Genomic DNA, 27,653 nt, shown 5'->3' with positions numbered 1-27,653 from the left:
TCTGCTCATGTAGATGGCACAAGTCGCACAGAGCTGCTGAGTTCACTGACTGGCTGTAGTGACTTCAATTTGACATTACTGCAATTAACAGAGACTAAAGCAGTGGCGGAGACACTCAGATGGACCCCAGAAGGGTACGTAAACCACAATTGTTTATTTTTACAACAAACTGTGCATATGAGTAAAAGTTTTCTAAAAAGGGACAACCCCTTTAAAGCAGTATGTAAAAGGAAAACATATAGGGTCCTTTGGGCCACCTGAAATACATGGTCCTCCTATAGCAACGTTCCTGTCCATTCCTAAACCTCTCGATGGCTGCTACTTTGTGAAGTAAGGACTATAATATTAACTTTTACCGACTTTATTTCCAATTTTGGAACATTTCTTTATCATGTCACATTTTGTGTAAGAACAAAATATCTGCAGGCTTTTTGCTGCCCATCCCAAGTATGAGCTATGCCTTTATAAGTAATTAAACAAGGTTGTTTGCCAAGGTAGAAATGCTACACAAAGCAGATGGTACACAAGACAGGTTGTAACAAGTTTTCACTTTATCAAGTAGGGGCTGGTAAAAACAACAGAAAACTGCAAACATTTTTATTCTTTCAGTCTGACAACGCCTAAAAGATAGTTTGGGCACACAAGGATAGTTCTAGTGCTTCAGTCTGCATGACTGGTAAATTTGGCACTTCCCATCGCAACTCACCATATATTGTGCAACAATCCAATGTATAAAATGTATTGTTCACCTTATTTAAAGAGAATGTACATGGTTTTCATATTTGAATTCCAAGTCACTAGACATTTATAAGCCATGCACCCGTTTAGCCCCAGAATTATCCTAAACCAGCAAAAATTACGAGATGAAATATTATTATTTTTTCTTTTCTTTTTGTATATTTAAAAGCAACCTGTCACGATATACATGCAGTCTGATCTGTGGCATGGATGGTATAGAGAAGCTGAGCAGAATGATATATGGGTTTGTTCAAAAAGATTCAGTATAACTAGTATTTGATTCATTAAGATCCCTGGGGTTTGTATGTATGAGTCCAGTGCCGGTCTTACTAGTGATTGACAGCTATCTCTGCAAGCAGAGTCATACAGAGAAGGCTGTCAGTCACTGAATAGGACCGCCCACTAGACTCTTACAAACATAAGGGATTTTAATGAATAAAATGCTAGTTAAACTAAAACTTTTACTTCAAAAATGTATATATACCTGATGAGCTCCTCCTGCTTTGTAGCATCCAGCCTGGAGATCACATACTATTTTCAACACAACAAGTTCCCTTTAAATATCACTTCAAGATTCCATGTTGTTCTTTACATTGAAGTGTCATGGCTCGGTTTTGGTACTCGATCCGTTGACTTCTTGCTGCGTGGTCGGCTTCCCCCTCTGCTGAGCCACAACCTATTTGGTCTCTGTCCAGCTGATAGTTGCCTTGTCTTGTCGTTGCTTTCCTTTCCTTGGTTTGTTTCTATTCAGGTGTCTCTCACTTCCTCATTTGGTTCTTTGCTATCACATCTTGGGAGGGGCTATTTATGCTCACCTTGCAATTGCTGACTATACTTTAATGGATTAATTGGTGTTCCAGCTCCTCAGCTAGAGATTATCTTGCCTGGTTAATCTCTGTTGCTTTTCCTGCGGTTTGTTTGTGAGTCTTCCTCCCCCGCACCCTTCTCTTTTTTTACATCTAGGAGGTTTCCACGTGTTCCGTTTGTATTTTGGTTCCTCTTATTTTCCTCCGTATTTCCTGTGTGACTGTGTGGACACGTTCTTGGGCCTGGTCCTCTTCTTCAGATTTATGTTTAATTCATTTTCTAGTTATTGTTTTAGTGTTACACAGTATTTATAGATCGGGTGCAGTTAAGGATATTCAGGGTCAGTCGACGTTGAGTGGTCGCACCATGACATTTACTTAGGATGTCAACCTCCGAAGTCAGGCAGGGACAAGTCCGGGTCAGATTAATGACTTTCCTTGTCTGAACAGGGACCTGTTGTTCGCAGGTGTTGTGTCTTTCCTGGTTTTTATGTTACCTGTGTGAGTGTGTTTATACTGTCATAACATGAAGATTGTTCTTAATGACATTGGCTGTATGTTTGGGGTCGTCCAGCTACAGAATACATTTGCAGCCAATCAGACACCTCCCTGAAGGTATTGTGGATAGATCCACCTGTATTTCTCAACATTGAGGACACCATTAATCTTGACCAAATTCCCAATCCAGTTTGCTGACATGCAGCACCAGAACTGTAAGGAACCTCCACTTAGCTTCACTGTTGCCTGCAGACACTTATTATTGGACCACTCTCCAGACTTTCATGAGACAAACTGCCTTCTGTTAGAGCCAAATTTTTCACATTTATTTCTCATCAGTCCAGACCCCTACTGCCTTTTTTCTGCACCCTAGTTCCTATGTTTTCATGCATATTTTAGTCACTTAATCTTGTTTCCATGTTGAAAATATTGTTTTTGACTGCAATTTTTTCCATGAATAGCACTTCTTGTCCGACTTCTCTGAACAGTAGATGGGTGTACCTGGGTCCTACCGTTTGCTGCTAGTTCTGAGCTGATGGCACTGCTCAACATATTCCGATTTCAAAGGTAAGAAGCGTGATGTGTCTTTCGTGTACAGCACTAAGTCATCGGTTGACCAATTCATCTAAGGTCCTCAATGTTGCCCATTTCTTGGTGTCCTCAATGCTAAGAAATACAGGCAGATACCTATCCATAACGCAATACCATAAGGGATGCATCAGATTGGTCCCAAATTTATTCTGCAGCAGGCAAATGACCCCAAACATACAGCCAATAAAGAATTATCTCCAGCATAAAAAAGAATAACCAGTCCTGGAAGTGATGATATAGCCCCCACAGAGGCATGGTCTCAGCATCATTGAGTCTTGGTGGGATTACATGAAGAGACAGAAAGATTTGGGGAAGCCTACATCCACAGAAGTTCTGCGGTTACTTCTCCAAGATGTTTGGAACAGACCGTCTGTTAAGTTCCTTCAAAATCTGTGCAAGTGGACCTAAAAGGATTGATGCTTTGATGCTGTTTTGAAGGCAAAGGGTGGTCACATCAAATATTGATTTGATTTAGATTTCCAATTTGTTCATTCACTTTGCATTTTGTTAACCCCTTTACCGCCCAAGGTGGTTTGCACGTTAATGACCAGGCCAATTTTTACAATTCTGACCACTGTCACTTTATGAGGTAATTACTCTGGAACGCTTCAACGGATCTCCATGATTCTGAGAATTTTTTTTCGTGACATATTGTACTTCATGATTGTGGTAAAATTTCTTCGATATCACTTGCGTTTATTTGTGAAAAAAATGGAAATTTGGCGAAAATGTTGCAATTTTCAATATTTGAATTTTTATGCCCTTAAATCAGAGAGATATGTCACACAAAATAGTTAATAAATAACATTTCCCACATGTCTACTTTACATCCGCACAATTTTGGAACCAAAATTTTTTTTTATTAGGGAGCTATAAGGGTTAAAAGTTGACCAGTGATTTCTCATTTTTCCAACAAAATTTGCAAAAACATTTTTTTAGGGACCACATCACATTTGAAGTCACTTTGAGGGGTCTTTAAAAACTGCACCCCTCAAGGTGCTCAAAACCACATTCAAGAACTTTAGTAAACCTTCAGGTGCTTCACAGGAATTTTTGGAATGTGGAAGAAAAAAATGAACATTTAACTTTTTTCACAAAAATGTTATTTTAGACGCAATTTTTTTTATTTTCGCAGGGGTAACAGGAAAAAATGGACCCCTAAATTTGTTGTGCAATTTCACCTGAGCATGCAGATACCCCATATGTGGGTAAAAACCACTGTTTGGACGCATGGCAGGGTTCGGAAGGGAAGGAGCGCCATTTGACTTTTTTAATATAAAATTTGCTTGAATAATTAGCGGACGCCATGTTGCGTTTGGGGAGCCCCTGATGTGCCTAAACAGTGGAAACCCCCCACAAGTGACACCATTTTGGAAACTAGACCCCTCAGGGAACTTATCTAGATGTGTGGTGAGCACCTTGAACCCCCAGGTGCTTCACAGAAGTTTAGAACATTCAGCCGTAAAAATAAAATTTTCACATTTTTCCCATAAAAATGTTTTTCAGCCCCCAATTTTGCATTTTCATAAGGGTAACAGGAGAAATTGCACCATGTAGTTTGTTGAGCAATTTATCCTGAGTAAGCAGATACCCCATATGTGGGGGAAAACCACTGTTTGGGTGCAAGGCAGGGTTCGGAAGGGAAGGAGTGCCATTTGACTTTTTGATTGTAAAATTTGCTTGAATAATTAGCGGACGCCATGTTGCGTTTGGAGAGCCCCTGATGTGCCTAAACAGTGGAAACAACCCACAAGTGACACCATTTTGGAAACTAGACCCCTCAGGGAACTTATCTATATGTGTGGTGAGCACCTTGAACCCCCAGGTGCTTCACAGAAGTTTAGAACATGGAGCCGTGAAAATAAAATTTTCACATTTTTCCCACAAAAATGTTTTTCAGCCCCCAGTTTTGCATTTTCATAAGTGTAACAGGAGAAATTGCACCATGCAACTTGTTGTGCAATCTCTCCTGAGTAAGCCGATACCCCATATGTGGGGGAAAACCACTGCTTGGGCATATGGCAGGGTTCGGAAGGGAAGGAGCACCATTTGACTTTTTGAATGTAAAAACTGCTTAAATAATTAGCGGATGTGGCCCTGATGTGCCTAAACAGTGGAAACCCCCCACAAGTGACACCATTTTGGAAACTAGACCCTCAAGGAACTTATCTAGATGTGTGGTGAGCACCATGAACCCCCAAGTGGTTTACAGAAGTTTATAACATGGAGCCGTGAAAATAAAAAATTCAAACTTTTTCCACAAAAATAATGTTTTAGCCCCAATTTTTTTATTTTTACAAGGGTAAGAGGAGAAAATAGACCCCAAAAACTTTTGTGCAATTTCTCCTGAGTACGCCAATACCCCATATGTGGGGAAATACAGTGTTTGGGCGCACTGCAGAGTTCAGAAGGGAAGGAGCACTGTGTGACTTTTTGAACGCAAAATTGGCTGGAATCGAGAGCGGACACCATGTCGCATTTGGAGAGCCCCTGATGTGCCTAAATAGTGGAAACCCCCCACAAGTGACTCCATTTTGGAAACTAAACCCCTCAAGGATTTTATCAAGGGGTATAGTGAACATTTTGAACCCAGAGGTACGACACAGAACTTGATAACATTAGGTCATCATATTGAATAAGTTGTCATTAGTCTTGAGCGCAAGTGCTTGCTACTTGAGTTTGCATCGGGTACTCAGGTATGCACCATGTATCGCGGGTGCTCGAGTGACATGCTCGAGTCTCCACCCACATGTTTCACGGTTATTAGACACCGCAAAAAAACATGCGGGGATCGCTCGTGCATGGCAGGCAATCCCCGCAAGTTTTTTTTGGCCGCGAAGCATATGGGGCGGAGACTCGAGCATGTCACTCGAGCATCCGCGATACTCAGTGCATACCCGAGCACCCAATGCAAACTCAAGTAGCGAGCACTTGCGCTCAACACTAGTCGCCATATCGTCATCTTTTTTTTACTTTTGAAAAAAATCCCAACCCTAACCCAAGCCCAACCCTAACACCAACCCCAACCCTTACCCTAGCAAAACCCTAGCCCAACCCTAACCCCAACCCCAACCCTAGCACAACCCTAACCCTAACCCTAGAGTTTATTTTTTACGCCGTTCCTCGTGCGGTATAAGTGATTAGACGACTTTATTCTTCGAGTCAGTGTGATTACAGTGATACCAGAATAATATCGGGTTTTTATGATTGACAGCTGCCACACAGTAAAAGACGCATTTTTTTGTAAAATCTAGTTTTTGCATCGCCATATTTTGAGAGCTATAATTTTTCCATATTTTGGCCAACAGAGTCATGTGATGGCTTGTTTTTTGCCGGATGAGTTGACGTTGTTATTGGTGCCATTTTCAGACAGGTGACATTTTTTGATCACTTTCTATTCCGATTTTTGGGAGCAGAATAAGCAAAAACCAACAATTCAGGAATTGTGTTTTTTAAAAAATTTTTTTAGACCGTTCCGTGTGTGGTAAAATTGATAAGGCAGATTTACTCTTCGGGTCAGTACGTTTACAGCGGTACCACATTTATATCGTTTTTCTATGTTTTGGCGATTTTACACAATAAAAGCTATTTTATAGAAAAAATTATTTTTTTGCATCACTTTATTCTGAGAGCTATAACTTTTTTTTATTTTTTGGCTGATGGAGTTGTATGGCAGCTTGTTTTTTGCGGGACAAGATGACGTTTTCAGCGGTACCATTTTTATTTATATTCGTTTTTTTGATCGCGTGTTATTCCATTTTTTGTTTGGCGGTATGATGATAAAGAGTTGTTTTTTGCTTCGTTTTTTTTTTTTTACCGTGTTCACTAAAGGGGTTAACTAGTGGGACAGTTTTATAGGTCAGATCGTTCCTGACACGGCGATACCAAGTATGTGTACTTTTATTGTTTTTTTTTTCATAATAATATTTATTGATGGGTACATTATATTTTTATTTTTGGTGGATTATTTATTTTTTTAAATATTTTTACAAATTTTTTTTTTCTTTCATTTTTTAACACTTTTTTTACTTTTATTCTTTGTCCCACTATGTGACTTTCACTTTTTTTATTCTGATCGCCTGTATAGCATAGGGATGGAGCACCATCCCTGTGTTATACAGGCTGTCAGCGCTGCAGATGCAGAAAATACTTTGGTCATGCACTGCGCATGACCAAAGTATCTTCCTGCTGTCTGGTGACCTGGATATTGTCATGACGACATCGGGTCATCATGGCAACATCCGGGAAGCCACGGCAGACAGCGTTGGACGCCGGCAGGAGAGGTGAGTATCACGATCTTCTCCCCTTGTCACCGCAATGCTGCGATCGACTTTAATCCCAGCATTGCGGGGGTTAATGTGCCGGGAGCGGTGCGGGACCGCTCCCAACACATAACACCGGGTGTAAGCTGTGACAATCAGCTGACACCCGGCGGCGATCGCGGCCGCACAGCCTGTGTGCGGGGGCGATCGTCATGACGTACTAATACGTATCTGGCTCTTAAGTCCCAGAGCGCAGATACGTATTAGTACGTCTTGGGCTTTAAAGGGGTTAAATGCTAAAAATAAACTATTAACACTTCTATGTTTTAGAGCATTCTTATGTTGCAGCATTTTTTGCTGCATAAAACGTTTGCAAAGTACTGTATGTAGGGTTTACTGTGTGATTTCCATCACCTATTGTTAAAGAGAATCTGTCTATAAGATAACAACCACCCCCCCCCCCCAAAAAAAAGCGTGTGTATGGTCATGCTTGTCTTTAATATGTAAATCCATCGACACCTCTTTATCTTCTATTTATTGCTGCTTTCCCAAATAATTAATATTTAAATTCATATACAAATGATGTCCTTTTGGCATGGCAGAACACATAAAGGGGTTGTATGGTCAAAAGTGATAAGTCTGAAGTCACTCTGTGTGACTGAAGACTTATGAATCCTCCTAGCACAGTCATTGTGCTCTGCGGGGATTCGCTGGTATGAGACCCGGTAACGAAGGGTGTGTATACGCTATACATACCCCCGGCCAGTGGGCGTGGCCTCGCTCCCCATACACTTGTACTGAGCGAGGTCGCGCCTTCTAGTCGGACGTGTCCACTGGCCGTCCACGTCAGTAGATGGGGCGTGACCTCACTCCATACAAGTGAATGGAGAGAGACGGCGCTGAATGGCCGGGGGATTCATAAGTCTGCAGAGTGACTGCAGACTTATCACTTTTGACCGGACAACCTCTTTAAGGAGCCACTACCTCCTGAAATTGTTCCCCTGCCCAGCACCAGCCTCTTTAGCATGATTGATAGCTCACTGTCTGATTTTCTTGCTTGGCGTCTGATGTCACCCAGACATTAAGCTATCCATTAAGCTAAAAAGGCTCGTGCATGTCAGGGAAACAACCTTAGGAGGCTTTTTTTGCAAGAAAAAATTAACCTTCATTTTATATACTGAAAAATGTTATCACACATTCAGGAGGAGCGTGTAGGCAAGTACAGCACTATATACACTTTAAGACAAGAGAAGTCAAGTATAATGCTTTCCTGTTCTCGGCAAAAAGTGTCTTAGACGTCATATTTTTATACTTCATATTCAATACAGTAAAGAGAGACAAGCAGAGCACACACGGTGCACAAATTGAAATGACCCCAACACAGAGAGATATTAAAAATGTTAGAACGATGGGAATGAGGTGGAAAGTCTTGAAGGGCTGTACTTACATTTTTCCCATTACATGGTCTGCAAAGATCAAATCATTAAAGGGAACCTGTTAGCAAGTTAGCAATTGATCTAATCTGTGTTAGGTCGCTGTAATGCAGATTAATTCCATACCTTTGTTTTATTCAATTCTTTATTACAATCCCGAGTAATCGCTCTTCCAATTTCTTTTTGTAAATGAGCCGCAGATGGCGCTTGGCCCTGCACTTACAGCAATCCAGCCTCCCTCCTTCTTTCCCCGCCCACTGCTGTCCTCTGATCACTGAATGACAGGTCACTCTTGTCTGCGTGACCTGCCTCCCTCACCGTAGATTCCTTTTGACAGTGCATGTGGAGATCTATAATCCGGCTCTCATAATAGTCATCAGGACTTGACTGCGAATGCACCGCCCTGGGGAATGATGACCACTGCTTGAGATCTCTGTACGGAAAGGTATAGAATTAATATAGAAAGCAGAAAAATCCAGCTCACAGACAAAGAGGGCTTGTCGCTCGAAACGCGTTGAAAGATGCCTCTTTTTTGTGAAAACACAATTTTAATCTTTGCTTCATGTACCTTGGAAAATAAAATGCACTTTTTTGGACTTTATCTGTGAGCTGGATTTTTCTGCTTTCTCTATTGGATGTTGCGCCCTGGCCAGGTGCAATCCGTGCTCCAGAAGTGTGGAACTGCAGGTGGTGAGCTGGATTTACTTCTGTGACTTTAATGAATGTGAATTAATATGAATTATAGCGACCTAGAACAGATTCGATCTGTTGAAGGGGTTCTAAAAACTGCTGACATGTTCAATGTAAAGCTTCCAAAATTGAAGAAAAATACAATTAAAATACAGGTTAAAGATATTTCTCTGAACTGCCTACGGCTTTGATGAAATTGGTCAGAGATATTAGATCTGACAGGTACAGATAAAAATCTAGCAATTCCATCTGATCATAGGGCGAGTTCCTGTTAAAGGGAGTTTTACCCCTTAGGTGTGGTGTAAGTTTTCACATGTACCGGAGACACTTACACATGTATTCAAATGAATGAGTTTGCGCACATGTCAGTGTGTCAGTGTGTTTCCACGAACCGTGTGTCCGTGGGCAAAACATGCTGACATGTTAGTTTTTTGCATGCCGCACAGCGTCCCACACATGTGCACACTGATGACACAAGGATGACACCCGTGTGTCATCAGTATCGCACGTACCAGGGCCTGGGAATCAGTGGTACAGTTAGTGCTGTTCCCCGTCGCCGGGTGCTGGAGGCACCTCTCATCATTGTCCCTTGCTTGCGCTGCGATCAGCATGAGAAGGGGACAATGTTGAGAGTTGTATTCTGCCCCCGCTGTCTCCAACAAGTGTAAAATTAAGAATAAAATAAAAAACACTTATACTCACCATTACACCTAATTCCCTGAAGCCATTGTCACCTGTAAACAAACCACCAAAAATAAAAAAACACAATATCCCTCGCCTGTCCAAAGATTAAATAATCCAGTGTCCCACACTGTAATCCATCTGTGTGACATTTCTTCACCAGCGTGTGCGGTGGTGTGAGGCGACCGCACATGCTGAGGAGCTGGGGAGAATGACTCGATGCAGCGAGCTCACCCCTGAACTGCGCTAAACTCACTGACTGACAGTGATATAAATGAAGAAAAAAAAACTAAAAAATGGTAATATAAATACATAAGTATATATAGAAATATAAATCAATTTATTAGGGAACAATTGGACAAACAATTAAAAGCATTTAAAAATTCATCACCATGTTGGCACCTGATTCTACACAGATAATTACAAGAATCAAATAAAGTGCTCAAAAAGTGGCATAATTAATCACCCAGGTAATCCCATAATTGCACAAAGATGTCCTGGCGCCGTGTCCCAATGAGGAACACAATCTAAGGATGTTATATATAGTGTAAGAAAATTACAGAATAACACTCAGAAAGATAGTACCCTCAAAATATCAAAGATGTCACAAGATACAAGGCTACCTAAAGACGCCCTACATATACAGGATGATCCAATGAGTCAGTAGACATATATTATGCAAAGAGTCCTGTAAGGAAACAATAAGTAACCCTATAATAGCCCTAAGCACATGACATAAGAAATATGCCAAAGGCACATGAGGGACCCAAAGAGAGGACAGTAGACCCTAAAAAGAATGCACCATGTGAGGATTCATACAATAAATCTGCATCCAAGGAATATTTGCAAGCAAGACACTGGACTAGACGATAAGGATACCTACTGGAACCTAGGAACCCATATAGTTGGTGAGAGGGGAATGAAGTAACCGAGCACAGTGCAGCAGGGGGAGAGCCCCACGCGTATCGCCGTGTCTAGCACAGCTTCGTCAGCTCACTGAGCTCAGCACAGTTCATGGGCCTGCTCGCTGCAGCGTCATAGAGGCAGTGTAGGAAGCTATTACAGTCATGGCTCACTGTACTGTGAGTGGTGGCTGTAAGCACGTCCCAGCAGTTTGACTAACAGCTGGTGATGCACTGCATCTGTGCAGAGTGAGCTGTCAAGATCCTGCGTATGCTGTGATCGGTAACTGTAGCCAACTCCATGCTCGCCTCCACAACTGGTAGCCAGCAGATCTCTGGAGAAAAGAAGGTAATTTTTTTCCAGTAGCCGCACTTTTAGTAAGGTGACCGGACAGCATTGTAACGCTAATAACCTGCAGATTGATCAATTTCTGCAGGTAAATAGTGTTTTCTGAGATTAACCAGTTCACTTTAATGACCAAGCCCCATTCTTCAAATGTGACTTGTCATTCTGGACAACTCCGGAATCCTTTAACCTATCCTAGTGATTCTACTAAACAAAAGAAAAAGAGGTATACAAAACAGAGGGATCACCTATAAATAACAATACATAATTAAATTTTATTGAAAATACAAGCCACAAAAAAAGGGTAAAAACAATGAGGACCCCCCCTTGCGGAATTAGTTGACGTTTTTCATCTAATACCATTTTTTTTTACATACAACTTTTTGATTGATATTTATTACATTTTTTTGTGACAGTATGATGAAAAAATTACTTTTTTTCGTGTTATTTGTTTTGTTTGTTTTGTTTTTTTGTTGCTGTTTTTAACCCTTTTACAACCCAAGGTGGTTTGCAAGTTAATGACCAGGCCAATTTTTACAATTCTGACCACTGTCACTTTATGAGGTAATTACTCTGGAACGCTTCAACAGATCCCCCTGATTCTGAGATTGTTTTTTCGTGACATATTGTACTTCATGACTGTGGTAAAATTTCTTCGATATCACTTGTGTTTATTTGTGAAAAAAACAGATATTTGGCAAAAATTTTGAAAATTTTACAATTTTCAAAATTTTAATTTTTATGCCCTTGAATCAGAGAGATATGTCACACAAAATGGTTAATAAATAACATTTCCCACATGTCTACTTTACATCAGCACAATTTTGGAACCAACATTTTTTCTTATTTTTTCTATAAGGGTTAATAGTTGACCAGCGATTTCTCATTTTTCCAACAAAATTTACAAAACCATTTTTTAGGGACCACATCATATTTGAAGTCACTTTGAGGGGTCTTTATGACAGAAAATACCCAAAAGTGACACCATTCTAAAAACTGCACCCTTCAAGGTGCTCAAAACCACATTCAAGAACTTTATTAACCCTTTAGGTGCTTCACAGGAATTTTTGGAATGTGGAAGAAAAAAATTAACATTTAACTTTTTTCACAAAAATGTTACTTTAGACCCAATTTTTTTTATTTTCGCAGGGGTAACAGGAAAAAATGGACCCCTAAATTTGTTGTTCAATTTCCCCTGAGCACGCAGATACCCCATATGAGGGGAAAAGACACTGTTTAGGCACACGGCAGGGTTCGGAAGGGAAGGAGCGCCATTTGACTTTTTGATTGTAAAATTTGCTTGAATAATTAGCGGACGCCATGTTGCGTTTGGAGAGCCCCTGATGTGCATAAACAGTGGAAACCCCCCACAAGTGACACCATTCTGGAAACTAGACCCCTCAAGGTACTTATCTAGATGTGTGGTGAGCACCTTGAACCCCCAGGTGCTTCACAGAAGTTTATAACATTGAGCCGTAAAAATAAAATTTTTACATTTTTCCCACAAAAATGTTTTTCAGCCCCCAATTTTGCATTTTCATAAGGGTAACAGGAGAAATTGCACCATGCAGTTTGTTGTTCAATTTCTCCTGAGTGAGCAGATACCCCATATGTGGGGAAAAAACACTGTTTGGGCACAGGGCAGGGTTCAGAAGGGAAGGAGCGCCATTTGACTTTTTGATTGTAAAATTTGCTTGAATAATTAGCGGACGCCATGTTGCGTTTGGAGAGCCCCTGATGTGCCTAAACAATGGAAACCCCCCCCAAGTGACACCATTCTGGAAACTAGACCCCTCAAGGTACTTATCTAGATGTGTGGTGAGCACCCTGAACCCCCAAGTCCTTTACAGTTGTTTATAACATTGAGCCGTGAAAATAAAAAAATCTAACTTTTTCCACAAAAATTATGTTTTAGCCCCAATTTATTTATTTTCACAAGGGTAAGAGGAGAAAATGGACCCCAAAAATTTTGTGCAATTTCTCCTGAGTACGCCAATACCCCATACGTGGGGAAAATACAGTGTTTGGGCGCATGGCAGAGTTCAGAAGGGAAGGAGCACTGTGTGACTTTTTGAACGCAAAATCGGCTGGAATCGAGAGCGGACGCCATGTCGCGTTTGGAGAGCCCCTGATGTGCCTAAATAGTGGAAACCCCACACAAGTGACCTCATTTTGGAAACTACACCCCTCAAGGATTTTATCAAGGGGTATAGTGAACATTTTGAACCCAGAGGTACGACACAGAATTTGATAACATTAGGTTATCATATTGAATAAGTTGTCATTAGTCTTGAGCGCAAGTGCTCGCTACTTGAGTTTACACTGGGTACTCAGGTATTCACGATGTATCAAGGGTGCTCGAGTGATCGCTCGTGCATGGCAGGCAATCCCCGCAAGGTTTTTTTGACCGCGAAGCATATGGGGCGGAGACTCGAGCATGTCACTTGAGCACCCACGATACTCAATGCATACCCGAGCACCCGATGCAAACTAAAGTAGCGAGCACTTGCATTCAACACTAGTCGCCATATCGTCATCTTTTTTTTTTTTTTTACTTTTGACCCTAGCCCAACCCTAACCCTAGCCCAACCCTAACGCTAGCACAACCCTAACCCTAGCACAACCCTAACCCCAACCCCAACCCTAACCCTAGCACAACCCTAACCCGAGAGTTTGGTTTTTAACGCCGTTCCTCGTGCGGTATAAGTGATTAGACGACTCTATTCTTCGGGTCGGTGCGACTACAGAGATACCAGAATCATATCGGGTTTTTATGATTGACAGCTGTCACACACTAAAAGACACATTTTTTTTGTAAAATCTAGTTTTTGCATAGCCATATTTTGAGAGCTATAATTTTTCCATATTTTGGCCGACAGAGTCATGTAATGGCTTGTTTTTTGCGGGATGAGTTGACGTTTTTATTGGTGCCATTTTAAGGCACTTGACATTTTGATCGCTTTCTATTCCAATTTTTGGGAGGCAGAATAAACAAAAACCAACAATTTTTTATTCTGCTCCACGTGTGGTAAAATTGATAAGGTAACTTTATTCTTCGAGTCAGTACGTTTACAGCGGTACCACATTTATATAGTTTTTCTATGTTTTGGCGCTTTTACATAATAAAAGCAATTTTATAGAAAAAATTATTTTTTTGCATCGCTTTATTCTGAGAGCTATAACTTTTTTATTTTTCAGCTGATGGAATTGTATGGCAGCTTGTTTTTTGCAGGACGAGATGACGTTTTCAGCGGTACCATTTTTATTTATATTTGTCTTTTTGATCGTATGTTATTCCATTTTTTGTTTGGCGGTATAATGATGAAGCATTGTTTTTTGCTTCGTTTTTTTTTTTTACCATGTTCACCGAAGGGGTTAACTAGTGGGACAGTTTTATAGGTCAGGTCGTTCCGGACGCGGCAATACTAAATATGTGTACTTTTTTTTTTCTTTTTTTCATAATAATATTTATTGATGGGTACATTATATTTTTATTTTTGGTGGATTCTTTTTTTTTTTATATTTTTACAATTTTTTTTTTTTTTTTCACTTTCTGACAGTTTTTTTACTTTTATACTTTGTCCCACTATGGGACTTTCACTTTTTTATTCTGATCGCCTGTATAGCACAGGAATGCAGCACCATCCCTGTGCCATGCTGGCTGTCAGCGCTGCACAGTGAGAAGATAGTTTGGTCATGCACTGAGCATGACCAAAAAATCTTCCTGCTGTCTGGTGACCCGGATGTTGTCATGACGACATCGGGTCGTCATGGCAACATCCGGGAAGCCGCGGCAGACAGCGCTGGAGGCCGGTAGAGGAGGTGAGTATCGAGATCACCTCCCCTTAGTCACCGCAATGCTGCGATCGACTTCGATTGCAGCATTGCGGGGGTTAATGTGCCGGGAGTGGTGCGGGACCGCTCCCAGCGCATAGCACCGGGTGTCAGCTGTGACAATCAGCTGACACCCGGCGGCGATCGCACCCGCACAGCCTGTGTGCGCACGCGATCGCCATGACGTACTAATACGGGTCAGGCTCTTAAAGCCCAGGGCACAGACGTGTATTAATACGTCATGGGCTTTAAAGGGGTTAAAGGGGTTGTTCTGTACTATTAATAATGTGCCAATCTATTTTTATGGTGAAAAGAAGCTTCTTTGTAACTACCTTATGTTGCCGTTACTGCCTGTGAGCAGCGCTACCGCGGGCCGCTCACATGCATCACGTGACCCCGCGCTGATGTCACATCAAGTGAGGCGTGACATCAGTGACGCGGTCCCCGCGGTGGATGCTGGGCTGTGGGCGGGGTTACCCAGCATCCACCGCGCGCTTTCCCAATAAATGGGGAGAGGGAGAGCGCATGGTGGATGCCGGGTGTGACGCACTGGGTAACCCCGCCACAGCCCAGCATCCACCGTGGAACGCAGAAGTGAGTACCCCCAGCTGCATCCGGAACCATGGCGTAACATCAGCGGATGTCAGAGCCGGCTGCAGCGGGGGGTCACGTGATGCCTGTGAACGGCAAGTGATAGCGCCATTCACAGGCAGTAACAGCAACGTAAGGTAATTACAAAGAAACTTCTATTCTTCATAAAAATAGATAGGCATATTATTAATAGTACTGGACAACCCCTTTAATGGTGTTTGCCTTACAGAATAAATAGCATAAGAGTTTTATAGTTTGGTTTGTTCCAGACGTGGCATACCAATTGTGTTTGGTTTTTTATTTATTTTTACATAAAAGTTGCATTTTTAATGGCAAAACAGCTTTTCTTAATTTTTTTTGTGTTTTTTATTTACGTTTTTACAAAAAATTGTTTTACTTAGTACCATTTTGAGAATTTGTTAAAATATTTTTACTGTTGGTCTCATAGATTGGCTACCGTGGGTAGCAATAGTTCCTACCGCAATTCGAGGTCATCTAATGACCTCCGGATACGGGGGCCTTTTAGTTTCTGCTATCATCAGGGAGTAATGGGCTGTGTCAGTGTGAAACTGATGAGTCTCATTCACTGCAGTACATGATTATACACATTAGGCTTGTATAAGAGTGTGAAAATGTGCTGCTAGGGAAGAAGGATTGGAGGGGTTGTTTTTTTGTTTCTTTTTGTTATTGTTTGGAAAAAAATATTTAATAAAAATTACTTGAATAAAAATGAGATCATTCTCTAATAAATAGCACTTTTACTACATACTGTACTTTGTACGGTGTCATATCTTTTGATAATAATAGATAAAGTCCACATTTAGGCGGATATTAGAAAATCTGCAAAATTGTGGCGAGTATTATATCTACTGTTGATTTATTACTTATTAACTTTCTACTTTTACCTGTTTGTGTCTTGGATATGATTATGTACGTTTTATCTTAATCTAAAATATACGGTAAATTTAAAATTGAATTATGAAACATCAATGAAAGGCCATACCTTGCTAACTGCAATATGTTCTGGCCTTTGAAGACCATCCACAACATTGGTTTTCACAATAGCATTCATTCTCCAGTCCACTCCAACAATGTGTACTTTACCCTCATCAGTCCAGTCTGTCACGGCAATACTGGTAGAGTCTAGAATTGCCAGTCCGTAGGAATGTTTCCAATCTGCTTTAGAGGACTTCAAAAGATGGATCATTTCTCCTTCCTTAGAAAACACTTTAACACCCTTATATCCATTGGACACCAGTAGAAGACCTTCTTCTGTACACACCACATCTCCAAGGCAGTTGCTAGTTTCAGAACCATATGTAAATGTTTGCTTGTGATGACCTTCCGGGGAGAAGATCTGAATTTTTTGATTTCCACTGTCTTTTATGACAAGATCATCATCTACAGTTATTGCCACACTGGTTGGCCAGGTAAATTTTCCATCCTCAGATCCGTAACTTCCCAGCTCCTCAACTAGACTATTGTAGAAAATTCTTTGTATGCCTGAAAGCTTCCAATCCTTATTAAATTCGTGCATGGCTTTCTAGAATAAAATGAATTTGATTGCAATAACCATTAAATGTACAAGTGCTCAAACAATTATGACTCATTGTTTACTCGCATGCTATATAAAATTCTTACTTGTGGTGCTATCATCTATTAAAATCTAACATGTACTATTGCTAAAAAAAAGTATACAAAAATAGAAAATGCATGCAGGAAAAATATTTAATACCTCTTCTTCTTCAAGCTCCTGCAAATAGTAAGAATCTAACATGACTTAAGCTCAGCTTCCTTAGGGAGAGCATGAAGAAACACAAGAAAATGCAAAGATTAATATACAAAAATCATGTAACAGCATGATGTATCTGAATATGATGAACATACACATGTATCCATCTATACTGCTAGGCAGGCCCGGCATTGAGGGGTGAATTGCTTTTGGGGCTACCCAGCATCTACAGCAGGAGATGCATTATCAGTGAAGCTTCCAATGTAGAGACTGCTTCAGAACCTTTGGTGACATCATGAACATGTGATTGGTCATGTGACTATGATGTCACTGACGCGCCCCTGGGCCTGTGTCGCGCTGCGGTGCGCACGCGGGAGCTTACCCGGAGCCGGATCCGTGGAGGGTTGTAGTCTCGTGGCGGTGACCCGGTCCGTGCCCAGGGAGTCAAACTGGACGGCAGTCTACTAGTAGTAAATAGTTGATGACTACGCCACCCGTTGAGTGCAGCCAGGGAGCTGCTGCTGCGGGGCAGACCGCTGAGGCCGATGGTAGGATTATGCAGCGTGATAGTATAACCCCCAACGGGAGGGGTATGGTCTCAGGGCAGCCGACGTGGATGATGGGGGTAGCAGGAACCACTCAGAGACGGTACGGTGTAGTTCAGGGTCTTTACTGGTAACAACGATAGACCCTCCCGGAGTACTTGCTAGCGAACGGGGCCTGGTCAGTCCTTGAGCAGATGGGATCTCCCCTGGCCAGGCGTAGTTGTAGGCCTCCCAAACTGACTGTACTCTTCTGGCTACCTTGCTAGAAGCTGATGTAAGTAGCCCACGTCCCTGAGTGTACCGTGTGGTGCTCACCCGTATGGCCGGTGACTCGGGGCCTTCTAATGGCTTCCGCTCCACGATGGCGGTGCTGGTCCCACGCGTGTGACCGTGCCTTCGGGCTTCTGGGCCAGAGGACCTGAAATCCCCTGCCTGACGGATTCTGCTGCTGGGTAGGAGTTAGTCCCCACAGCCTCGGACTCCGGGTCCGGAAAGAAGTCTTCTTAGTCAGGGCGAGCTCTGCAGCTGCCAGCCCCTGACTCCTTGTAACTCTGCTGTTTCCTATGCTGCTTCTTGTCTCTACTCCACTTGTCTGACTCACCCTGCCTCAGCCCCGGGTTTATACAGGGGAAGTTCTTCCCCTCCCAAGACTGGGCAGGAGGTGTGGCATGCACAGGATCCCTGACCAAAGGACCTCCCACCTGCTCTCAGACATAACATTACATTACTGTGGAAAACCAGACCCCTGGGGTGCCACATCACCACAGGTCTTGTACTGTGCGGGACTTCAGGATCTTTGGTGACATCACGATCATGTGACTGTGATGCCACCACATGCCCTGTACTGTGCGGAAGTCAGAAGGACTGAAGAGATGATAGACTGGTGGTCAGTCCGTGTCTGTGTTTATCTCTCTGTGTCTGTGGTTGAACCTAGAATGTATGGGTCCTGGTAGGTCCTCTCTGCAACCCATACAGATGGATGCTTGTGGATGGATGTTCTTAAATGACTGAACTTAACCCCTTCATGACATGTGACGTGATTTACGTCATATGTTGTGTCCCTGCCTTCGATGATGGTTGATGTAATCAGCTATCATATGCCTCTAACAGCCGCGGATGGATTGGAGCTTGGCCTGCGGCTGTTAACATTAACTGTTAGCATTTATCGGTTTCCGAGAGATGCTACTGTGCATGCGCGGCACCATATTGCTGCACCCAAATTCTTTTTCCAAAAGCAAAATGGCGCCCGTGCGTGCGCAGTGGTATCTCTCGGCAACTGAGAGATGCTACTACGCATACGTGCGCGGCGGGGGCCATTTTGTTATATGTAAATTTTATGTTTGCCACAGAAATTACACAGGCAGAATTTAAAATAGTAGGCAGGTCACTGAAAGCACAGTCATCTGTCAGAGGCCAGAGATAGATGTATGACGCGCCCCTGGGCCTGTGTCGCGCTGCGTTGCGCACGCGGGAGCTTACCCGGAGCCGGATCTCTTGAGGGTTGTAGTCTCGTGGCGGCGACCCGGTCCGTGCCCAGGGAGTCAAACTGAGCGGCGATGTACTAGCAGTAGATGGTTGGTGACTACGCCACCCGTTGAATGCAGCTATGGAGCTGCCGCTGCAGGGCAGACCGCTGAGGCCGGTGGAAGGATGGTGCAGCGTGGATGGTATAACCCCCAACGGGAGGGGTATCGCCTCAGGGCAGCCGCCGTGGATGATGGGGGTAGCAGGAACCACTCAGAGACGGTGCGGTGTAGTTCAGGGTCTTTACTGGTGACAAAGAAAGACCCTCCCGGAGTACTTGCTAGTGATAGGGGCCTGGTCAGTCCTTGAGCAGATGGGATTTCCCCTGGCCAGGCGGAGTTGTAGGCCTTCCCAACTAACTGTACTCTTCTGGCTACCTTGCTAGAGGCGGGAATAAGTAGCCCACGTCCCTGAGTGTACCGTGTGGTGCTCACCCGTATGGCCGGTGACTCGGGGCCTTCTAATGGCTTCCGCTCCACGATGGCGGTGCTGGTCCCACGCGTGTGACCGTGCCTTCGGGCTTCTGGGCCAGAGGACCTGAAATCCTCTGCCGGATGGTTTCTGCTGCTGGGTAGGAGTTAGTCCCCACAGCCTCGGACTCCGGGTCCGGTTAGAAATCTTCTCAGTCAGGGCGAGCTCTGCAGCTGCCAGCCCCTGACTCGTTGTAACACTGCTCCCCACAGAGCTCCTGATGTTTCTTGCTATGCTGCTTCTCTTCTCTACTCTTGTTCTGTCTTCTTTCTCACTCACCCTGCCTCAGCCCCGGGTTTATATAGGGGAAGTCCTTCCCCTCCCAAGACTGGGCAGGAGGTGTGGCATGCACAGGATCCCTGACCAAAGGACCTCCCACCTGCTCTCAGACGTAATATCTCTATCACTGTGGCAACCAGACCCCTGGGGTGTCACATTCCCCCCTAGTGAAATTTAGTACTCCGGGACTAAACATATTTTTTTTTTTTAGGAAATCATAACAAGGTATAACAATAACAATACAATAAGAAAAACACATAAGATGGTTACGGCGTGTCCGCAACCGGGTGCAGTTTTGAAAAGCAAGGTGTCCATTTCACCAAAACAGGGAGACGTAACCAGGTAGGGGCCTGTCCTGCCCCGAGTCCTTAACAGTCTTTAGTCCATCCTGGGTTACGCTCCAACTATGTACAAGGATTCCCGGTAAATCCACCAAGGACTCCTAAAAAGAACTAGAAACACAAAATTATACACAAGCAACTATAAACAAGTAAACATTATAAGATAGCTTAAACATTTAGATCCTCCAACGTGCGGGTAGCTGGCCTCTAGTGGCCCTAGTGGACCTACGGAGCTGACTGTCTGGCCCTGAACTACAGGGTGTAGGAGCTGTCAAGGGTAAACTGGGCAGCTGTCTATGGGCCCTCTGGCTCACTAGGGGTATGGTAGGCTCACTATAAGCAGAGGGTTGATTTTCCGGGTCTGCTTGTGTAGAGTCTTCTGCCTCCTGGACCGGCTGTTCTTCCAGCTCTACCGGTTGCTCCGTAGGTTCTTGGGATGATGGTTGGAGGAAGGTGAGTACGGGTACCACAACTGCACCATTGACTTGAGTCCAAGACCGAGGGAAGTCCCCGAGCACGGTACTAACCATATCTTCCCTTTCCTCTACGGGTCGATGGTCTTCTTGTTCCTCTTCAGGGTTCCTCAGTTGTTCGGGACACTTCTTCAGGTGGTCCCGGGATACAATGGCTGTGGTTTCCCCTCCGTCTTTACTGATGGTACAGACCTTCGGGTTTTCGTGGCTTGAGGGCAGTACGGTGTACGGGTCCTTCTCCCACTGGTCGTCCAACTTGTGGAGCCGTCTCTTCCTCTTCAAGACCTGCTCTCCGGGTACCAGGGGAACAGCGGGAGCATACTGGTTGTAAGTTTTCTCTTGTCTTTCCCTAGCCTGACAGAGACTTCGCTCCACGCTCTCCTGTACTCTCCGGTACTGCTGCTGCCTCTCTGTGTCCCAGTCTGTTTCTGGTGAAGTGTCCTCGGGTGTCAGGACTCCCATTTCCAGGTCAACAGGTAACTTACCAGGTCTTGCCCTCATTAGGTAAGCCGGGGTACAGTTGGTGGAACCTACCGGGATGTGGTTGTATAGGTCCACCAGATCGGGCAACTTTTCAGGCCACAGACTGCGTTCTTCCAGGGGCAACGTTTTTAGAAGATCCATTACCACCTGGTTCATTTTTTCACAAAGTCCATTAGTCTGCGGATGGTAGGGTGTCGTCCTTATCTTCCGGCAGCCATACAGATTGCAGAATTCCTGGAAGACCTCCGCTTCAAAGGCAGGTCCCTGGTCCGTCAGCACTTGGTCCGGGTACCCGTGTGGACGGCAAAAGTGCTGCTGGAAGGCTCTAGCTGCTGTTTGAGCCGTTAAGTCCTTGACGGGGACGACAACCAGAAACCGGGAGTAATGATCCACGATGGTTAACGCGTAGACGTAGCCACTTCTGCTTGGGGTCAGTTTTACATGATCCAAGGCTACCAGTTCCAACGGTTGCCGGGTGACGATGGACTGCAGGGGAGTCTTCTGGCTGGCGCGGTCCTTCCTTCTCAGGTTGCACGGGCCACAGTCTCTGCACCACTTCTCAATGGTTCCCCTCATGCCTACCCAGTGGAATCGCTCGCGCAGCAGGAACTCCAGCTTCTTCCACCCGAAGTGTCCAGCTCCGTCGTGGTATGCCTCCATCACCATGGCTGCGTCTCTTCGTGGCACCACTACTTGCCAGAGTAATTCATGCGTCCGGGAGTTAACCATTCTGCGGCACAACTTCCCTTTGTAAAGGAACAGTCGACTCTTCTCTGCCCATAGTTGTTTGGCTTCCTCCGGAGCGTCTGGTTCAAGGCGAGCCTCCGGCCGAGTCAGCATCTCCTTCACCAGTCGGACGGCAGGGTCGCTGTCTTGCGTTTCCGCCCAGTTGTAGTGAGGTAAGGGGTTCAACGTAGCAGCCTGCTTACTCCTTACCCGGTGGGAATACTGGATAGTCCCATGACGGTGGAACGCAGGGAGTTCAATTTCTTCTAGTCCCTCCGGATCTTCTCCTTCGTCCGGCAGGTTGGGCATCCTGGACAGGGCGTCCGCGTTAGTATTGGAGCGCCCTGCCCGATATTTGATTATGAACTCGTAGTTGGACAGACGGGCCATCCACCTCTGCTCCAGGGCACCGAGTCTTGCCGTGTCCAGGTGTGTCAACGGGTTGTTATCCGTGTACACGGTGAACCGGGAAGAAGCAAGGTAATGCTTAAAGCGCTCAGTGACTGCCCATACCACGGCCAGGAACTCTAGCTTAAATGAGCTATAATTCTCGGGGTTCCTTTCGGTGGGTCGCAGTTTTCGGCTGGCGTAGACGATTACTCGTTCTTTCCCCTGCTGGATCTGGCACAGTACGGCTCCTAGCCCGATGTTACTGGCGTCGGTGTAGAGGATGAAGGGCTGGCTATAATCCGGGTACGCCAAGATTTCATCCCCCGTGAGGGCCATCTTCAGCTGGCGGAAGGACTCTTCTTCTAGCTCTTCCCATTTGAAGGGCGGCTTCTGGTTCTTGGCCTTCCGGGACTGGCCTATCAGGAGGTCCTGCATAGGCGCTGCCTTTTTGGTGAAACCGGGAATAAACCTTCGGTAGTAGCCTACCAACCCGAGGAACTGCCGCACTTCTTTTACGCTGGAGGGGCTTGGCCATCCCTTAATTGCGGTGATCTTATCGGGGTCGGGAGCCACTCCGTCAGCGCTCACCACGTGTCCCAGGTACTGCACCTTTGGTTTCAGGAGGTGACACTTGGAGGGTTTCACCTTTAGGCCGTAACTCGCCAGAGCTTCGAACACCTCCGCCAGGTGTTTCAGGTGGTCCTCATAAGTTTTGGAGTATACGATGACATCGTCCAGGTACAACAGGACCGTCTCGAAGTTTCTGTGGCCCAGACAGCACTCCATTAATCGTTGGAAGGTTCCTGGGGCGTTGCAGAGTCCGAACGGCATGCAGGTGAACTCGCTAAGTCCCATCGGGGTGGTGAATGCGGTCTTCTCCCGGTCCGCCTCTGCTACAGGAACCTGCCAGTACCCGCTAGTGAGATCCAAGGTAGAGAAGAAGTTAGCAGACCTTAAAGCAGCCAATGACTCCTCTATCCTTGGTAAGGGGTACGCATCCTTGTGTGTGATACGGTTGATTTTCCGGTAATCTACACACATCCTCATGGTGTTGTCTTTCTTTTTGACTAAAACTAGCGGGGCTGCCCAGGGGCTACAGCTATCCCGGATTACCCCAGCCTCCTTCATGTCTCTAAGCATCCCCTTGGCATGTTGGTAATGTGCAGGGGGTACGGGTCGATACCTCTCTTCTATGGGAGGATGATCTCCCGTGGGGATGCGGTGTTCTACCCCCTTGACTCGCCCGAAGTCTAACGGGTGTTTACTAAACACTCTCTCATACTCTTGAACCACCCGGTAGACTCCCTGTTTCTGGTGGGAGGGAGTGGAGTCAGTTCCCAAGTGTAGTTGCTGACACCAATCCTCCATTACTTTCTTAGAGCCGTTACCTTCCTCCGGGTGAGATGGAGGCAAGGGTTCCACAGACTGTATAGAGTTTTGGTTGATGGTATATAGTTTTGCTAGCGTGGCATACCGGGGCAGGTACACTTCCCTCTCGCCGATATTGATTATGCGAACGGGCACCCTCCCATGGCGTACATTGACCACCCCCCGTGCTGTCAAAATGGTGGGTCTACTGTCTGAGTAAACTGGTTCTACCATTGCCTGGTAATCTCTACCTCTCAGACCAATAGCTGCCCGGCACCAAATCATCATTTCACTTTTTGGGGGCATGGCAATAGGGAAAGGGTCACACATTCTTACGCTACCAATCTCACCGCCGGAGAGTTCCACCTGTTGCCGTCGCATCAGTGCCCGGATCTCTTTCTGGAGCACTCGCTGCTCGCCGGAGCTGGCATTCTTGGCAACCTGCTGTAGAAGGAAAATCACCTCTGCAAGACAATTTTCAATTACATTAGTTCCTAGAGTTATTTTTGGGTGGCTCTCATGTTTGTCAATGTCTACAATGATCAGTCCCTGTGCTGCCAGTTCGACTCTACCGATTTTGATGGTCACCTCTTTAAATCCGATCTGTGGCACGGGCTGGCCATTGCTGGCGATGATACTCAAGTCGTCGTCAGGGTAGCGGGTAATATCCGAGTCATTCCAGTACTGCTTAAAGAGCACGTACGGGATGGTGGTGACCTGTGACCCGGTGTCCAGTAGGGCACTCATGGGAATGCCATCCAGTACCACAGGCAAGACTGGACGTCCTCCCACATATCTGTCGCGCCAGTTCGATGGGCCTGGTGATCTTTTTCCTGGGGGTTGGCCCTCTACCCCAGGTTGTGCCCGTTTAAAGAACAGTACCTTTCCATATGTCCGGGTTGATTGCAGCGGCGGCAGATGGGTCGTCCGTCCTCGCTGTATCGGTCACTGGGTCTTCCTCTGGCCGGTGGGGTCCTCCTTGGTCGACGCCACGGGCTGTCCTCCGGTCCGGATGCCAGCTGGATCTTCCCTGGGGTGGAAACCTGTAAAGACTGCACAGTTCGGGTTAGCGCAGCAACGCTCTTAGCTAGCTCTTGGACCTGATGGCGTAGGTCTGGAGCCGGGTCATTGTCCAAAGCCTGCGCATCAGCTCCCACAGGCCCTGCCGACAAGGGCGCCGCCTCCTGGTGGTAAGTGATAGCTGGGCGCCTGTGGGTCACAACGCCACCCGGTGCCGGTTCTCGGAGCACCCGGATGGCTCTGTCCTTGAACTGTGCAAAGTCCAGATGGGGATCCTGTAAGGCCATTGCCCGCAACTGGGTTCGGTGGGCATTGCAATATAAACCCTCTATAAATTGTTCAGTCAACAGCCTGTCCTCGTTTCCCACCCCATCAGGGTCGGTCTGCTTTATGGCCCTCAGGGCCTCTTGTAGGTTTAGTGCATAGTCCCTTATACTCTCATGCGCTCTCTGCTTGCACCCGTAGAATCTAAGCTTAATCTCGGCTGAGGTGCGGGTATCAAAGGTGTCCTTCAGCCGGGTTAGTATCCCTGCGACAGTCTTCCTCCCAGGTGGCCAGGATTTTACTTCCCTTTTGGCTGCCCCAGTTAGTTGGGCCACCGGGATGCTCACTTTTTGCTTTTCTGTGAGGGGGTACACCTGGAAGAGGCTATCCAGCTTTTCTCTAAAGTCATGCAGGGTATGTGACTCCCCTGAGTACTGGGGTAGCCAAGCTGCTCCCGGGATATAGGGCATGGTGAAGGGCATAACTGCAGCAGCGGTGGCGCTGGCGGGGGTTGAGGCAGTGAAGCTCTCCTCCGTATCCGACATCTTCCTCCCCCCTAGTGGACCGTGGCCTACCTTGCGATGATCCTGTTCCGTAGGCCGCGGCTCCGCAGTGGATCGTCAGGGTTGAGGACCTTCCGTCGCGCTCCGGTGACGTCGGCGTCTGCTGGGCTCCTTCCAGGACCTTACGCAACGTCCGGACGTGAGGCGGGGCTTCAGTTCTCGCGCGCTTTCGGAGTCCACGCCCCTCTTCTTCCCGCGCGGCGTCCTCAAGATGGCGTCCAATGGCGGGAAAACTCCACGGATGGCGGGAAGAAGGTCGAAGATGGCGCCGGATGGCGGGAAAACTTCGCGGATGGCGGGAAGAAGGTAGAAGATGGCGCCGGATGGCGGGAAACCTCCCCGGATAGCGGGAATCTTCACCACTGGTAAGTTTGAACAGTCTTTGCTTTTCAGGCACGCAGTACCCGGTGGTTGCGGGCACGAAATCCTGCCGACTACGCCAAAGTTGACGCGCCCCTGGGCCTGTGTCGCGCTGCGTTGCGCACGCGGGAGCTTACCCGGAGCCGGATCTCTTGAGGGTTGTAGTCTCGTGGCGGCGACCCGGTCCGTGCCCAGGGAGTCAAACTGAGCGGCGATGTACTAGCAGTAGATGGTTGGTGACTACGCCACCCGTTGAATGCAGCTATGGAGCTGCCGCTGCAGGGCAGACCGCTGAGGCCGGTGGAAGGATGGTGCAGCGTGGATGGTATAACCCCCAACGGGAGGGGTATGGCCTCAGGGCAGCCGCCGTGGATGATGGGGGTAGCAGGAACCACTCAGAGACGGTGCGGTGTAGTTCAGGGTCTTTACTGGTGACAAAGAAAGACCCTCCCGGAGTACTTGCTAGTGATAGGGGCCTGGTCAGTCCTTGAGCAGATGGGATTTCCCCTGGCCAGGCGGAGTTGTAGGCCTTCCCAACTAACTGTACTCTTCTGGCTACCTTGCTAGAGGCGGGAATAAGTAGCCCACGTCCCTGAGTGTACCGTGTGGTGCTCACCCGTATGGCCGGTGACTCGGGGCCTTCTAATGGCTTCCGCTCCACGATGGCGGTGCTGGTCCCACGCGTGTGACCGTGCCTTCGGGCTTCTGGGCCAGAGGACCTGAAATCCTCTGCCGGACGGTTTCTGCTGCTGGTAGGAGTTAGTCCCCACAGCCTCGGACTCCGGGTCCGGTTAGAAATCTTCTCAGTCAGGGCGAGCTCTGCAGCTGCCAGCCCCTGACTCGTTGTAACACTGCTCCCCACAGAGCTCCTGATGTTTCTTGCTATGCTGCTTCTCTTCTCTACTCTTGTTCTGTCTTCTTTCTCACTCACCCTGCCTCAGCCCCGGGTTTATATAAGGGAAGTCCTTCCCCTCCCAAGACTGGGCAGGAGGTGTGGCATGCACAGGATCCCTGACCAAAGGACCTCCCACCTGCTCTCAGACGTAATATCTCTATCACTGTGGCAACCAGACCCCTGGGGTGTCACATGTACATAATGAGAGCACCAGATAGAGCCCCTCTCTAAAGGCCGCCCCGAAGCACGAGCATATCATTATGGCAGAAATTAAAATAAAGATTATAAAAAAACACTGGAGGGATTTCATCAACAAATGTATCATTTTACTGTAATGTCACCCACCTGGCAGTGTATGTGGTATACTGAGCACAATCCTGCTGACAGGTGCACTTTAAATAGATGATCCTATGAAAGTGTTCTTCTTATTTACTCTCCAGATTGTAAAACATATTTTATTAAACATTTTTAGGTCATTCTTAATTAAAGGGAATGTGTCACCCCCCTGGGAGATATCAGACCTCTACCATGGCCATAAAGGGTATAGAAAAGTAAATCTATACATACCTGTATGGCCCATAGCAGAGGTCTGATTGCAGAGAAAAGCACTTTAATCAATTCTTTTTTCCACAGGCTTGGCATGATTAAGAGATTAAGAAGATGAGAGACACCAGACCCAACAATGCAGACGAGCTGAAGGCTGCTATCAAAGCAACCTGGGCTTCCATAACACCTCAGCAGTGCCACAGGCTGATCGCCTCCATGCCACACCACATTGATGCAGTAATTGATGCAAAAGGAGCCCCGACCAAGTATTGAGTGCATTTACTGAACACACATTTCAGTA

The 27,653-nt window shown here is 45.9% G+C and overlaps 1 protein-coding gene and 1 long non-coding RNA gene across 2 annotated transcripts in view; one reads left to right on the top strand and one right to left on the bottom strand.

The window, feature by feature from the left end:
• LOC141166016 (uncharacterized) lies at positions 1-27,610 on the top strand. Its single transcript, XR_012251237.1, has 3 exons — positions 1-134; positions 2,504-2,609; positions 27,440-27,610. It is a non-coding gene; the product is annotated as an uncharacterized lncRNA (long non-coding RNA).
• The window catches only part of LOC141166009 (E3 ubiquitin-protein ligase TRIM32-like), a 31,899-nt gene that overhangs the window by 1,120 nt on the left and 3,126 nt on the right, over positions 1-27,653 (bottom strand). The window contains exon 2 of the mRNA XM_073652213.1: positions 16,376-16,915. Coding sequence (XP_073508314.1) covers positions 16,376-16,909 — 534 coding nt within the window. The 5' untranslated portion in view covers positions 16,910-16,915. The remainder of the gene's footprint in view (positions 1-16,375; positions 16,916-27,653) is intronic.

Source organism: Phyllobates terribilis, unplaced genomic scaffold (assembly GCF_046119375.1).
Source record: "Phyllobates terribilis strain yellow unplaced genomic scaffold, ASM4611937v1 Scaffold_1__5_contigs__length_1240528914, whole genome shotgun sequence".
NCBI classification, from domain to species: Eukaryota; Metazoa; Chordata; class Amphibia; order Anura; family Dendrobatidae; genus Phyllobates; species Phyllobates terribilis.
This window is presented reverse-complemented; position numbering and strand designations above follow the sequence as displayed.